The sequence below is a fragment of the Crocodylus porosus genome, unplaced genomic scaffold, assembly GCF_001723895.1.
Source record: "Crocodylus porosus isolate Cpor-Errol unplaced genomic scaffold, CroPor_comp1, whole genome shotgun sequence".
Classification (NCBI taxonomy): Eukaryota; Metazoa; Chordata; order Crocodylia; family Crocodylidae; genus Crocodylus; species Crocodylus porosus.
The window spans coordinates 1,831,644-1,846,625 of NW_017728923.1; the positions used below are offsets into that span (position 1 = coordinate 1,831,644).

Below are 14,982 nucleotides of genomic sequence, written 5' to 3' on the forward strand. Positions count from 1 at the left end.
CCCCCCCCCATTTTCTTTTAGCTTGGTGCGCTCCTGAACCAAGCGCAGCATATTCCCGGAAGTAGCCCTGCATTAGTTTTTGGTGCTTTTATCCAGTAGCCAATTCATCGGCCGCTAGACAAAAAGAGTGCTAAAACACACCCTGCTGAAGTGTGCCATACACGCAGATGTTGGACAAGCCAGATCAAACTGATGCAATACCTCTTCCAGTAAAGTGCTGGTCCCTCCCCCTCAACTCTGGTCAGTGGCCCTAGAGACCGAGTGGCAAAGCCTTTAGGAGGGAAAAAGAGCCTTTGGTACATGTCCCTCAAAGCATTAAGAAATGCTCTCTGAAAAACCAAAAGGAGAGAGAAGCAATGGCAAGAACCCGCCCCTCCCACATTTTGATATACCAATCAAATTGAATTAACCATGTTGGGCATCACATTCAGTTCTGAATGTAACAAACTCAGATTCTGGCAAGTTTTACTAGAAAAAGAATGGGGGGGTGGAGAAACAGGACTTCACTCCATAAGAGGCCACTTCAGACAGGGCTGAGCTAGACTAGATTTTGTGGTAATGCAGGTAGTACTTTTCCAGTAATTTAGCCCCTGGAACTGTACTTAAAAATCCTCCAGAACTTCTCTTGATGCTGAAGGACTTGGCAACTCCAGCTCAGCTGAATAGCCAGCTCTAAGGAGGTCAAATGGGAAAATTTTGCTAGACTAAGCTACAAGTAGTGTTGAGGTTTAGCAGTCTTTCAGAGACCGACTGGATTTGCTCCCTCTCCCCCAAGAGAATCCAGTTCATCTGATCACTTGGAAGAGCTGTACCAGCATGGCTACATGAAAGCATTTTAGGCATGTGGCACCAGTTTATCAGTTATGTTAGTATCTCCTGTAGTTCCAGTGTCCTAATGCTACCAGTATAGTTACCATAAGGTATTAACTTGCTTCTGTTTGAAGACACAAGAAGGCAAAGAACTAATTTAATCACATGCACACTTCACCATACAACTTTGTAGGTTAGCAAGCTTCACTTGCCAGAACTATTTTGCAAGCATATTGCCCAGTCACTTTTCACCAAGCTCTGTTAACACAATCTAGGGTCACCAGACCTACTGCAAAACCAACTAGCAGTCAAGACATTTTGAGTAAAATGTGATTTGGAGTCACCTCCCCCATGCTGGGGTAAATCTTTGCTACCTAGTAAGAACTGGGCACCATTAGAAAGACAAACCCAAAACAGATACTGATCCTAGAGCTAGAGATAAAAGTCACCAAACAGCCAAGATGCAAAAAAAAGTTGAATTAAAAGAAACAATCACTTCAGCAATAGGCTGAAAAAAAGGTGCTGGAGCCCCTTTCTGGACTTTTATAAATAAGAGCAACTTAAAAGAGTATTCAGGACTTGGTAAATAAACTACAAAGCCTACCCTTCAAAAACAGTGATACATAGATATTAGCACAGATTCTGTGACTAAAAGACTAGACAGTCATGTTCAGCAGCATTCTCACAATGACAAGCTTGCACATTGCAGAAAAGCAGAAGTTTGTAAGACTGAGGAAGGGAAATTGACAACTGTGGAAAAACACCTAAGAACCAAACAGCCATCAAAATCTACTTTCCAGTTCCTGCCAAGTCCATGGGTAAATTAGAAGGCATTACTGGTTTGACAACACATCTTTTCCAATTCTTCTGGTCTCTGTAGCAACTTATTTGTTGCTTCAGTTATTGTAGCCACATCTCCTAGAGCTCAGGGTTCAGAGGAGAGTTGGCAAGAGCCACAGCTCTAAAGCAGGACAAATGCAAGAACTGAAGCAGCCCATTTTTGTATCGAGACCAATAGTGTGGACAAAAGTAGGGTGTAAAAAAAGTAGGACTGGAGAGTTCTGTTAGGGCATATGTCAAACAGATACTATGCATCCATACAGGGTTCTCATATACCAAAGTTGCATCACAGACATCTCTTAAAAAAGTTAGCTTTTTATAGAAGCTATTTATGGTTAAGCAGTTTGAAATGATTCAAGTAATATAATGAGCAAATACTGCTGTCAGTCTGCAGACAACAACTCAGAAGCTGCTTTGAAAAAGAGAACAAACAACAAACGCACACTATTCTTTTCAATGACTAGAAACTGCCTGGCTGGTGCTGGTAGATCAGAGGTGTGTGTGTGACAGGACAAGTGGGTAGAAGCTGCAACTCACCTCTGGTATCTTGATAGCTAGGTTCTGTACTGGGGAATTCCTGCTGCTACATTTCTGATGAGCAGGCATCTGGGTTTTCCATTTGTACTGGAAAAAAAAAACACCCCATGGATTTTCTCCTTTGTAGGAGAAAAGCCTAGGAAACAGCAGGTTTCCCCTTGCAGGCTGGCAGAGTTCCAGCCTGCAAGGGGTTGCTGGGTGCTGGGAGGGGGTGGACACACAGATGCACTACATGCATGTGTGCATGCAGACATGAATGTGACAGCCAGGCAGTATGGTGGAAAGCAGTTCCCTCCAGGTAAGTCTAGAGGGAAGGAGGGGAGCAGCACAGATAATGTGTGGGAGCGCATGTGCCCCCTCCCCTGATTTCTGCACTTCTGGTGAGCAGAGGGAACAGGAGTTTGGGTTTTTTGTTCCCCACCCCCACAAAAACAAAAAAACCAAGCACCAAAATAAATTGCTTTAAAATTGTAAATACCAATAAAGTAGTGTTCAACAAGCATGTACAAATAAAATTCATGTACATATACACACAAAATGAAGTGGCATTTCATTTTAATTGTGGGGAAAAAAAATTCAGATTTTGGATTTCTCCTAAAAAAATACAATCAAGTGAAGTTGCTTCAGAGAAATCCAGGATCCCTGCTGATGTATGAACCCCTCTGCTAATTTTACAGCTCCTGAAGACTGGCTGACTGAGCTGTGGCTTAGCCTGCATCTATGGAAAAGAGTATCCTCTGTCACCAATTACAGCAAAGCCTGCTGGGAGGGGGTGACACTGCTATCCCACAATTAGGCCAGATTTGGGGCTCCAGATCATACCTAGCATTCCTAGACTAATGCTGTAATAACCTTAGTTTAACAAAATATTACCCATTTGACAAAAGTTTAACTGACAATGTTTTGCTGAAAAAACGTGAACAAGAAGACTTAGCCAGAGACTCTCCTGATGTGAACATGATAGTTTTGCATATATTTCTATAGATCTAGTGATAAAGTTGGCTAGCCAAGGAGTCAGGAGTTTAAGGTTTAGATTCTACTAACCATCTCCCACTAGCCTGAATACTTCACATGGTCAATGACGTGAAAAGTCTGCTGGTGGACTCAAGTGTCCCAAACTTATATTTAACTTTCTGCACTATCCAAGTTCAACTTGACACAAATTGCACCAGGCTTCTATTAAAAAGCAGCCTTCTTTGAGAAAAGAATCATAGTCTATACTGGTAGAAAGACAGAGGAAGATCTAGCTTACAAAAGAGTTTACGGAGCAAGGTAGACATTATAGCTGTTGAATTCAATGGGTACATCCAGACGATCAGGCACGAGGGGTATGTGGCACAGCAGACTGTACATGCAGGTGTGACCTACACTGCTAATTAGCAGTGAGGGGTTTTTTTTTTTTTGACACTGGGAGATACCAGCACCAGAAAAAGCTTATGCTAGGGGGAAAAAAGTGGGGCAGTGCACGTGACAGCAGTATGCACTGCCTGAAACCAAAGCCTGGCAGCTGGTGCCATGCTCTGACTGTTGGAGCCCCCAAGAAGTTCTCAGGTAAGGCTGGTGGGGCCAGCCCAAGTACCAGCCCCAGCCTCCCCTAACCCAACCCACGGCAACCTGTCACACACCAGAGCATGTGTACACAGACAGTGCCCAAGGACAAGGAACAGCAACTCATACTGTGCTACTGCTATTTGTCCCCAGGAAAATGCACACGTGTGCTCATCTGGGCATAGCTCTCTGGGTATACTAGCTACTTGGACAAAAAGAATATGGTCAGGATTACTTACAGTAGCTTGTTACTCAAGTGAGGAATGAGCACCAATCAGTTTAGTCCTGTCCACCTCTAGTCAGAGAAGACCAAAGTTATAATGACTCGAAGCTTGAGAATCTGCTAAGAGATTTCCCCCTTGGCTACCTCAATATAGTCAAGAATATCAAAGTTTGTATTTGAAAGAATTTTCTTTGCAACTATGGAATTCAACAATATAGACTGAAAGCTATACATAGAATTTAACTGTATTTCTGAAGAACTTTAATATATGTAACTGTTTAACTGAAGAGCTTTTATTGCCTGTGTTGTTGTAATATTACTCAGCCAGATACTTTATTGTTTAGCCCTTAAAATTACAAAAGTATTAGATTACTACAAGATTATCTAAATTTGTTACCCATTACAATGTAAAAGCACAAGGATGAGGATGGTCTAGCCCTGCCACTTTATGAAAAGCACATATACTTGTTGTCAACAGCAGGTCAAGTGAAGTAGTAGCTCCCCCATTAGATAAAACCCATTACAAATATAGAACCTTATGGGCATAATCCTGGTAATTCACTGCCATTTTCTTAATAACTGTTCCCCAAATCTTACAGATATCAGCTGCATGTGAACTTAAGCAAGTTTAAGGGGGAGGAAGGAGACAGACAAAGCATTACAGGTAGCCCCCAACTTAGCACCCAATTGGTTCCTGAAAAAAACTGAGCATTAAGCAAAACTGAAAGTATTTGATGACCCAAGATGGCAACTGCAATTGTTTTTAAATGACCCAAGATGGCAACCATGAGTGTTGTAATGAAACTTCCTGAGCACCAAGTGAAATCAAGTATCAATTTCAAGTGAGCATTATAACAAAATTGCTCTCAGTGAAACAGTGTTAAGTGGGGGCTGCCTGTAATGTTTTAAGAATCCAATATTCAATACCATGTTTCAGTCTGATCAATCCTGCAAACTTAAAAAGCAATCCAGTATTTAGGAGGGGTATGTACTATGCTATTCTAATAGATATGGTGTATGAATAACTCAAGACTTCAGCTAGCCACTTCTTACACTAAGGAGAGCCCTTGCAAAAAGGTTGTACCATCTTTTGTACAGAAGTGCTGGGGTTGGGGTTTTTTTTTTTTTTTTTTTAGCAGATACCGGATAAGTGTCCAATAGTAGACTATGCCACCTCTTGGTCACATTCAATGTTTCACTCAACAGGTAAAGATACCTTTATTCCACATTCTAGGAAAACAGAGTAGGCACCCTTGGTCTAGACGAGAAATAGCGTTTAAAGGAATCTTGGTGCCTTGCTCAACTCTTTTAAATTATCTCAAAACTTGTTTAGTCTAACTTCTTTAATTCTGCCTCCGAAGCAAGGATCTTCCTGAACAGGTCAGATCACTATTCACCACCATAGTGCATCGATTAGTTTCCCCGACAGAAGGGCAGATGTTTGTGATAAGCTGCCTAGTCACTTAAAATACTGGTTAAGCAGCTAGTATGTATGTGCTGCTTGTGACAAACACACTCAGTAGGTTGAAGGTGCATACCAATTTGCATATGCTCTTAGTTTCTTTCTTGTAGCTGCCTGCTCCCTAACCAAATGCCCCTTTACTGCAAGTCATGACTTCAAGTCACAGAAGTTGCACCAAACTTCATTTTTTCTGTAAAATGAATGACATGCCGAATTAGCACTGAATATTTTAGGACTTGATCCAGAATACAGACATTTGGCATGAAGAGAGGCAGAAGGCTGTCAAGACGCTAGTGGGTCAATACTCTCTTCAGCTGAAGAGTCATGATCCCCCCCTTTGCACTCAGCTGCAAAGCAAACATTAAGCATGATTTGAACTCATGGAGAACATATCCTCAAATATATGAAAGTTACTAGAGGGACCAAAGCACAACAAGAAGGATGAAGAAAAGTCAAGTAGTCAGCATCTTTGGTTCCAAGCTACCTAGAAGCCGAGAACACCAAGACCTAGAATAGACACGGCACCTCCCCACCAAAAAAGGGGACAAGAATGCGAGGCAAGGATTGAACAGCTACAGGATTGGGATAGACTTCAACAAGCTTTTGGAACAAAGTTTGGGCCCCCAAGCCTTGAAACCAGAAGTATTAGTATGGAGATGGTATCAGGCTTAGGTCAACCAGGTCACAAAAAATGTAAATTGTATACAAAGCCATGTTTTCTAGCAAGTTGGAGATTGAGTGCCCTGGGCAAATAAGGCCCTCTGACTGTCCACTCTGGATTTGTCTGCCATGCCTTCCCCTATCCACTCATCACAAAGGGTTTTAAATAGGTGTGCACACCAATACATTGGTGCATATTACATCAGCACTGATAAAAGGAAAAAAAATTAAATTATCAGCAATTGGCTTTTTTTGGCTGATGTGGCTGATAACTGTCACTGATAAATGCTGCGCATCTGGGCACAGTCTCAGCATGCATGCGCCTAGGAGTTCAGTTCAGCAGCATCCAGCTGGTAAGTCTGTTGAGGGAAGGGGCATGGGGAGGGTAGAAGAAGGCCCCTGAAGTGAGGGAAAAAGTGGGGCTGGGGCAGCAGCAGGCACTGCCCAACCAGGACAGGCATAGGACTAAGCCACGAGCAGCTCGGGGCGGGGGGGCGGGCACGGCACATGCCCCCTGGATCTGTGCGTGCAGTGAGGGTGGGCTGCCACCACAGGCAGTGCTGGGCACTTCCCAGCAGGGGGCTTTGGCCCAGGGCTGTGCTGGGAGGGGTGGCTGTAGCCTACCCTATAGCCCCCACCTTCACCCTGAGTGTAGCCTCAGCCCAAACCCTCCTACCAGGAAGAATACAGTGCCCCTGGTCACAACTCACCCTCACCCTCCTCACAGATCTGGGGTCACACGCCCAATGTCTTCCCTGGGGGTGTGCACAGCAGTAGGAGCTGGGAGGTGCCCCCAGATCTGCATGGGGCAGGCAGCAGAAGGCGCTGTGACTGCCCTCCTGCTGCTCACCTAGCCGTGGTGCAGCAGAGCTGCTGTTCTGCCTGCAGATGTGCAGTAGGAACCACCCTGGCCTCTCGGACTAGCAGCAGCTTCATCCTGCACCCCACTACCCCCAGGAGAGCAGCAGCAGAGTATGGGGGGGCATGTGACCTCAGATTGGGGCAAGGTAGGCAGCAGAGTGGGGGTTATGGGGCACTACAGCTACCCTAAAATTCACTACAGCTCCCCCATAGCCTCCCACCCAGGGCAGTCTTGGCCCCGCCTGCCCTGGGGGCACATGCCCCATTTCCCCCCTCCCCCCCTCCAAAAAAAGCCCTGCTGCTGCTCACCCAGCCAGGGGCAGGGTAGTGTGGGGTGGGTAAGCAGTGCAGGATGAAGCTGCTGCTCATCTGGGGAAGCTCCCACTGCTGCGCGCTACTTGGAGGCATAGCCCCTGCCCCTGGTGCCTTCTGCCACCCACATGGAGTGCGGTCTGGCCCCACCTAGCCTGTACCCATCTGGGGGCACATGCTGCCATGTGTGCATCCCCCCACCCAATACCAGCAGCAGCAGCAAGAGCTGCCAGACGAACTGCTCCCAGACTAGCAGCATGCAGCAGTGGGAGCTGCCCCACTTTCTCCCAGCCCCAGCTGGGCAGTTTTTGCCCCAGCCCCAATTCCTCCCCCACTGCAGGGGCTTTGATTCTCTCCCCACTACCCCCACAGACTTACCAGCTGCCTCCAGCTGGTTTGAGCATGGTAAAGGAACCAGTCCCCCTTTTATAACATTTTTCCTATGGGAAAATTGTTCCAAGTTATGATCTTTTGACTTCAGGTGCCTATTTCAGGAATAAGCTGTGCCACAAGTCTGAGGATTAGCTATAGTTGAAGGCTGCTATCAAATCTTTTCAGTCTTCTCTTTTCCAGACTAAATAAATCCAGTTCTCCAGCCCCTTAAATCTTTTTTACTGCTTTCCACTGGACTCCCCAATGTATTCACATCCTTTCTGTAGTGCCCCCCACCTCAAACTGGACAAAGTATTCTAGATGTGGTGGCTTCAACCATGCTGAATAGAAGGGAATAATCACTTCCTTCATTCTGCTGACAATGTTTGTACTAATGCAGCCCAGTATGCCATTAGCCTTCTTGGCAACAAGGGCACACTTTTGATTCATCCCTGCTTATTGTCCACTGTAACCCCCAGGCCCTTTTTTGCAGAACTGCTGCTTAGCTAGTTGGTTGCCAGCCTGTACCAGTGCACAGGACTATTCCATCCTAGGTGCAGGACTTTGCACTTGGCCTTACTGACCTTCATTAGATTTCTTTTGGCCCAATCCTTCAATTTGTCTATGTCTCTCTGAACCCTAGACCTACTTTCCAACACATTTACTATTCCCATCTTGGTGCAATCCAGAAAGCTTGCTGATGGCACAGTCCATCCTATCTTCCAGATTGTTGATGAAGACACTGAATAAAAACTAGCCCTTGGACCAACTCTGGGGTATTCCATTTACTGCAAACTAGACAGAGCCATTGATTACTACCCTTCGAGCTGGATGATCCAGCCAGTTTTCAGTTTGCTTTACAGTCCATCACGAGACTACTGTGGGAGACCATATCAAAAGCCTTACTATAGTCAAAGTATAAACTTAAAGCTGAAAAAGTAAATTCTAGCTTCAGGGGTAATATTTTCCAACAACAGATATGGGCCCCACAGGCCCCATCCTGAAGTCAGAGTATTAGCTTAATCCCCATATTTATTCCAATCTGTTACTTATAGGTTTTACTGCTTTTTATCCAATGCCTAAAGCTCAATTTCTGTTCAAAGTGTCCTAGTGATAAAAGATGTTATAAATCAAGAAGTTTTACTCCATTAAAAGTTACAGCAAGTAATCCTTTAGAGGACAGGTAGGCCAGCTGCCTCTGACCCAGTGTGGGCCATTGTGGCCCACAGCTGAAAGGGGTTGTCTATTCCTGATCTATTCAGTTGAAGAGAATGTGGCTTTCTGTTTTACTGTCTAGGCAGTGCAGCCCCAACTCTTTTGCTAGATTAGCCTCATGCCCTCCAAGGGCCACACTGATGCACTTCCTCTGCTCAGTCTATGCTTAGCTTTCTGTTCCCTATTTGTGCTCTTGCCTGATCTCCTGCTCTGCCTTCTTCTTCCTTCCTCACCTGCTGTGGTGCTTTCTGTCCCATCCCTGATTGGTTGTGCACCACACATGGCACTCATGCTGCAGGTTAGCCACTCCTGGTCTAGGGAAAGGAGACTGTCCACAGACCTTCTGCTTCAGTCATAAGAGGAAAGCTTCATTTATGGGTAGAAGAGAAAAGGCAAGCTGCATTAAGTTAAGTGAGGCATCATAACAACCCAAGACAACTGGAACTCAGAGCTCTTCACTTACAGCACTGCAAGTTCTCTGGAAGCTCTAATCAAGGCAACAACAATATTGACAATAGTTAGACTGGGATAGCAACTTCAGAAGTTAAAGGATAAAGACAGAGTACCCTCTTGAACTTGGTCAAAATGGAAATCTCAAAAAGACTCAGGAAAGAGCAACTTTTCTTCTGTACCCCCCTACCCCATGATGGCAGCAAGTTTTACTTCTGAGGTTTGCATTTCTGCTTCACTGACAGCCAAAGGTCCATCTTCCTTTCTATTCTGTTGGTTGTTTTGATATAATGTGTAGGCCCACTCTGTTGGGGCATTCAGGACTTTAAATTTAAGATGGTAGCCATTGTTTACTTTGCATATAATGTGCACATTTTGCTTTTAATGCTGAATCAACCTATTGCAGGTGCAGTTGTAATCTGCCCTTCCTGTATTTCCTTGCCCTTTCCACACATGCTAGTTACTATTTCACATAGTACTAGGTCAATATGCAATGGTCCAAGTACGTAACTAGCTCCACCACCTACATGGCTAATAGATAAAGGAATAGAGAGTCAGCTACAGACCCTCACTCCCTCATGATGGTACAAGGCATCCGTTACCCCTTCAACAAAATGCAAGGTAGAACTGTACAACAGCCCAGAAAAGCTACCTACTTAATTACAGTCACATGCCCATGCAGTTAAATTTGTGGATTTAGCAAATTTAAGAGACACAGGATACACCACATGCAGTGCTGCCAGAAGTCACTTGACAAGTCCTAGACAGGACTATTTATTGTCATTTAGCCAGCAGGCAAATTCTGTGACAGCTAACAAGTCCAGCAGAAATATGTAGCAGTTTTGCAGCAGTGATTTGAAAAGGGGGGGGGGAAAAGAGGAAGAAATGGGAACAAGAACAAGACTAGCCTAGCCTAACTAAAATATACACTTGACAAATCTCTATTTAGAGATCGTCCAGCTGCCTGCATGATGCCATATTAAAAAAGACATACATTTAGCCAACACTGTATATGGGATTAGTTCCATGACTGATTTTAAGGCCTTGAAATGCCAAGCCTCACCAGGAATAAGACTGAAAGCATCATATATGGAATCACTCCAGAATGTCACTAGTTAGCTTCCATGCAGTATGAGACTGCTCTTGCCTTGATGCTCTTCTCCATTTCTGGATATGGAAGAATCATTACATGGAAAGGATTCTATAACGTGACCACTCAGAAGCACCTGACATTGAGCCACCCATGTTTTACGCACTGGAAAGACAGAAAAAACCTATTTAAACCACAAAGAATGACTTGTGCACAAGTGAGCAAGCCACTCTGAAGATATCCAAGGTCACAGCAGTCAGATGCTTTGTGTGATCACAATGGTACTAGCTGACTAGAACAAGTTCCTGCTACCTGTTTACCATCATCAGAAGTTAGTGTTCAGAACCAAAACAAGTGACTTTATGCAGTTGTTTCCACATCAAGCCAGCTAGGACAGAATATATCTCAAACATGTTTACTAGAAACAGCGGGCTCTGAAATATGAGCTGACCAAGAAACAGATAGTACATACAGCTTACTCAAGTTAGGGAGTCTAACTTAGAGGGAATGTAACAGACACTGAACAATGTTCTTTATGCAGTATCTTAAAGACACTGCCTACCCAAATTGATTTTTAGCTCTTTGCTTCTAAGTCTGCTTTGCTTTAGCTCAATTAAGTATTCAAACAAGTGTTGTCAGAAGACACTGCAATGTTAGATCGCCAGTGAGATGTGCTACATAGCATTGCAGATCAGAGAGGTATTAAACCCTGCACACTCAGTAACAGGTCACTCATGACCAAGGTAATACAGGATAAAACAAAAACAAACACACAAACCCAAATGTCAGTAACAGAAATGGAAGCCACACTCACCTAGCAAAGAGCATGGTAAAGCTCTACACTGCATTAACTGCCATCTACTAGTAAGCATGGGGTAGCCGAATCCTCAATAAACACAAGGTAACTTGCCCTGCATTTACCATAGCAGCTACACAAATTTCCAATAAATAGCTAGCAAGTGGAAGAATCAGAGCATGGCTTATTTTGCAGCAACTGGTTTGTGCAGCAGCTGAAATATTGTACAATACTGTACACTATAGTGCTCACACAGCCCTGAGCAATTTCCAAATATTTATTCAGAATCCAGGCCTCTAGAGAATGAGATAGAAAGACCTATTTGTTCTGTACTGGTATGCTCATTACAAAATGAAAGCAAATGCAATCTAGCCTCCTCAGATTGTGATAACCAATAAGGTCCCCAAGCCTTTTTTGATGTATAGTAACTTCAGATTGCATATTTATATTGCTTGTCTTTATTGAGACAATAATGGAAGTTTAGCTCAGAATTTTTCACTCTATTGTACTGAGACCAAGAATTACAGAGGAACCTTTCAATTCTTACTCTTCTGAATAATGATTCTTAACCTCACTAGACTCAAGGTTCCTGCAGGAAAACCACTTCTTTGTTTTCACTTTTCTGTACTCAAAAAAAGTGATAATTTTTTAATGCAAACAAAAAAAACCCACCCAAAATATTTTGACCAGTTGCTGTCTGTTTTTGACACTAAGGGTTCCCCATTTAAAGTGTCTGGGTTTAGCATTACACAGCTGACAGAATGATAATGCTGTGCACCACCCTTGAAAAGATTTTTCCATCACACCAGGTTGAGAGTCACTGCTTTAAATTTAAGCCATTACAGCCACGAAATGCAAAACAACCAAGGCCTTTTGGTCATTGTTCTTCATAAAAAGAGTGCTTTAATAAGCAAGTCAGGTTAGACACGGTTTGTGCAGGGAAGAATATATCCTCCATTTTGCCTTCCTCATCTCCTTCATAAACTGCAATTTGAAGAAGCTGAGCTCAAGTCATTGCTTCATGGTTCTTCCTCAAGATCTGGTAACACCCACTCTTCTAAAGTGGGGACCAACTGAAACACTGAGGGCATTTGAGTGGGAGGGGAGCAGAAAGCTTAGTCAACACCTGCTCAAGCAAATGCAACCACTGCCTTCAATCAATTCAGTTTGTAGAATCTTCTCATCTGTTTCTGTAAGCAGTCTAAAGAGCTCAGTTCTTCACCTCATCTAGTGGAGCATGACTTGGCACTTCTCCAGAGCTCTGGAATTAGTGTAGGATGATAGACTTCTACATTACTATTTCTGAGGTTCACCATCTTCCTATGACAGGCAATGACAGGGCAAGAGACTTAGCCATATTTGGCATTCAAGACAGTAGGCCACTAGGTAACACTACAAGGCTGAACCTTTGTATTACACAGCATTCATCTACTGCATTATGACCACTCTACTACTTAGGCCTACATCATTCAAAGTATGTGAACCTCTCCACTGCACCTACCCAGTCTAGCTTTTACCTGAGAGCTCTAGTAATTCCTCTAGTCAAACAAGCTCTTCCTTCTTACTGCAAGTATGTAAACTGGTGCAGAAAGCAACTGCCACTCTGGTATTTCTACAACTCATCTATACTACCACTCCATAAGAGATCTTCCATTACTGTTCCAACAGAGACCTAGGCATTTAATATTCAGATCATGTTTTAAAGTCATGTGACCAAATGAGTCACAAGATGTACCACAGATATAGAAAACTAACTGGAATCTTTACTCGGGATTCAAAGGGTTTTTTGTTTCCTCATTTTGTAAATTAGAGGTTGTGATACTGCTGAATTGGCAGGGGAGCCACTCACTACAACCATTTGTTGCTACATAGCTCAAAGCCAATTGCAAGACTAACATTTGCTACTTACATGCACCTCTGATTTATTCTGAAGTTACAACTATACAGCCTCATTAAGTTGCTTTCAGCTCTAAAAATGCACTAGGCATCTTCACTCAGTTTCAATGGTGTCAAGCTCAAACCAAACCACCAATACAGAAAGGATGTAAAATTTGAGCCAGACTATTTTTCCCCATCAGGAGGCCAATACTTCTGTTCACCTTAAACAGTGACCATGACTTGGCATTAGACCTGAAAGAGTTAAAAATAAAATGCATGTTTCCCCCAAGGGCCATTGGGAAAACTTCAGTTTTACATTTTTCTAGTATTTGGAGACCGTCTCCACCTACAAGTGATGTATTAAGGTTGGCCCATTTCTGCTGGTGTAGCAGGCTAGTCAGGGGCTATTTTCATATATTTTAACCTGCAAAAGCTGGACTTTTGTCTATTAGCTCTTGATTTAATCCAGTGTCTAGCACGGACATCTAGCATTCAGCACTGATAGAAACACACTTGTTTTTCCCTTGCCTAGGGATATATCCCTTAGAGATCAGGCAAAAGGATAAAAATCCAAACTCTAGATTCAAGGGAGCCCTGTTCACATGCAGACTACATTATATGCCTGGAGGGACTGCCAGAAGGCAGCAAAGGATTCATTCTCTTGCTCTGAAACACCCAAACATGGAACTTCCTTTAGTTGTTTTGGCATGGAGTCCAGGAGAGCAACACCATGGTTACTCTTCAGGTAATAAAAATATAAAGCAGCAGCTCATAGAAGACAGTCACACCATGTTAGTGGCATATTTTCTTGCCACTGCAATTAGCCAACCTGTACTGGTTAGAGTGAAAATCCCTACAACTCTAGGGAGCACAGAGGTACAGTTCAAATACAAGTAAGATTCTCCCCTCCCCCTTTTATCTAGTAACATTAAAATAGCTCCTCTCCTTAAGCGCTGTAAGAGTGACAGCATTTGGTTAAGAGCTTTGTCATTTGCCATTATGGTCATAAACCTACATCAACTCCAGCTCAAGAATCCTTCACTGACTCAGAAATGGACTAAAAATGTTCCCTGGCTTCTAAGTGCATTACGTCTTCATTTCTATCTGCATATCTAGTCTCTTTATAATGAGAACAGATCAGGTGCCCCTCTTTCCAGGCCTATACTGTGGACAGCATGGCTGGGACTTGTGTACCTCCTAGAGCCTATCATTGCAGGTCTGTTCCTACTGCGTCTCCCCAAGCGCTGGAGTCACTGCAGGTGCTCAGTGGAGGCTGCATGAGGAGCTGCATGAATCTAGCTCCAACCAGTTCCGGCGTCGGCACCGGGCCGGGTCTTCGCGTGCAGCGCTCCCCCAGTCACGTGGGCAGCCGGGGCTCCACCAGCCAGAGGCTCCCCAGTGACGTCACCCCGGCAGACCCTCCGCCGCCGCTAGGGCCCGGATGCGGCAGCGCGGAAGCCGACGGACAGAGGCGGAGGCAGCCGAAGCACTTCGGCCGGGAGGGGGCAGAAGCAGCTGCTGCAAGCCCGGCAGTGGCGGGCGGTCCCTCCTGCCCCCGCAGCCCCTGGTGGGAGCGTCCGGCAGGTGCTGGTGGGGTCGCCCTGACACCCCCGGGGAGGCTCGGCAGGTGTCACCTCCGCAGAGCCAGTCGGACACGAAACGAGGCCCCAACCCCACAGGAGGGCCCACCCGCCCCGCGCGGACACCGCCCAGCCCTTGCCGGGACCCCCCCGGGTGCGGGGCCGGGCGCGTCTCACCGCTGAAGACCATGGCAGCTGAGGCGCCCATGACGGCGAAGAAGGAGGCGTACTCGGGGGCGCTCTCCGTGGACATGGCGGGGCTCTGCCTGCGCTGCGGGGGGAAGCGACTCCTTCGCCTGCCTCGGGGCTCCGGCTGCTCCTCGGGCAGGGCTCGGCAAAGAAACGGCG

At 44.9% G+C, this 14,982-nt stretch overlaps 1 protein-coding gene across 1 annotated transcript in view; it reads right to left on the bottom strand.

The window, feature by feature from the left end:
* Positions 1–14,976, bottom strand: part of ATP6V0C (ATPase H+ transporting V0 subunit c) — a 21,875-nt gene extending 6,899 nt beyond the window's left edge. Inside the window, exon 1 of the mRNA XM_019540154.1 lies at positions 14,812–14,976. Within this exon, the coding sequence (XP_019395699.1) occupies positions 14,812–14,887 (76 nt within the window). The 5' untranslated portion in view covers positions 14,888–14,976. The remainder of the gene's footprint in view (positions 1–14,811) is intronic.
* Positions 14,977–14,982: the final 6 nt, after the last annotated feature.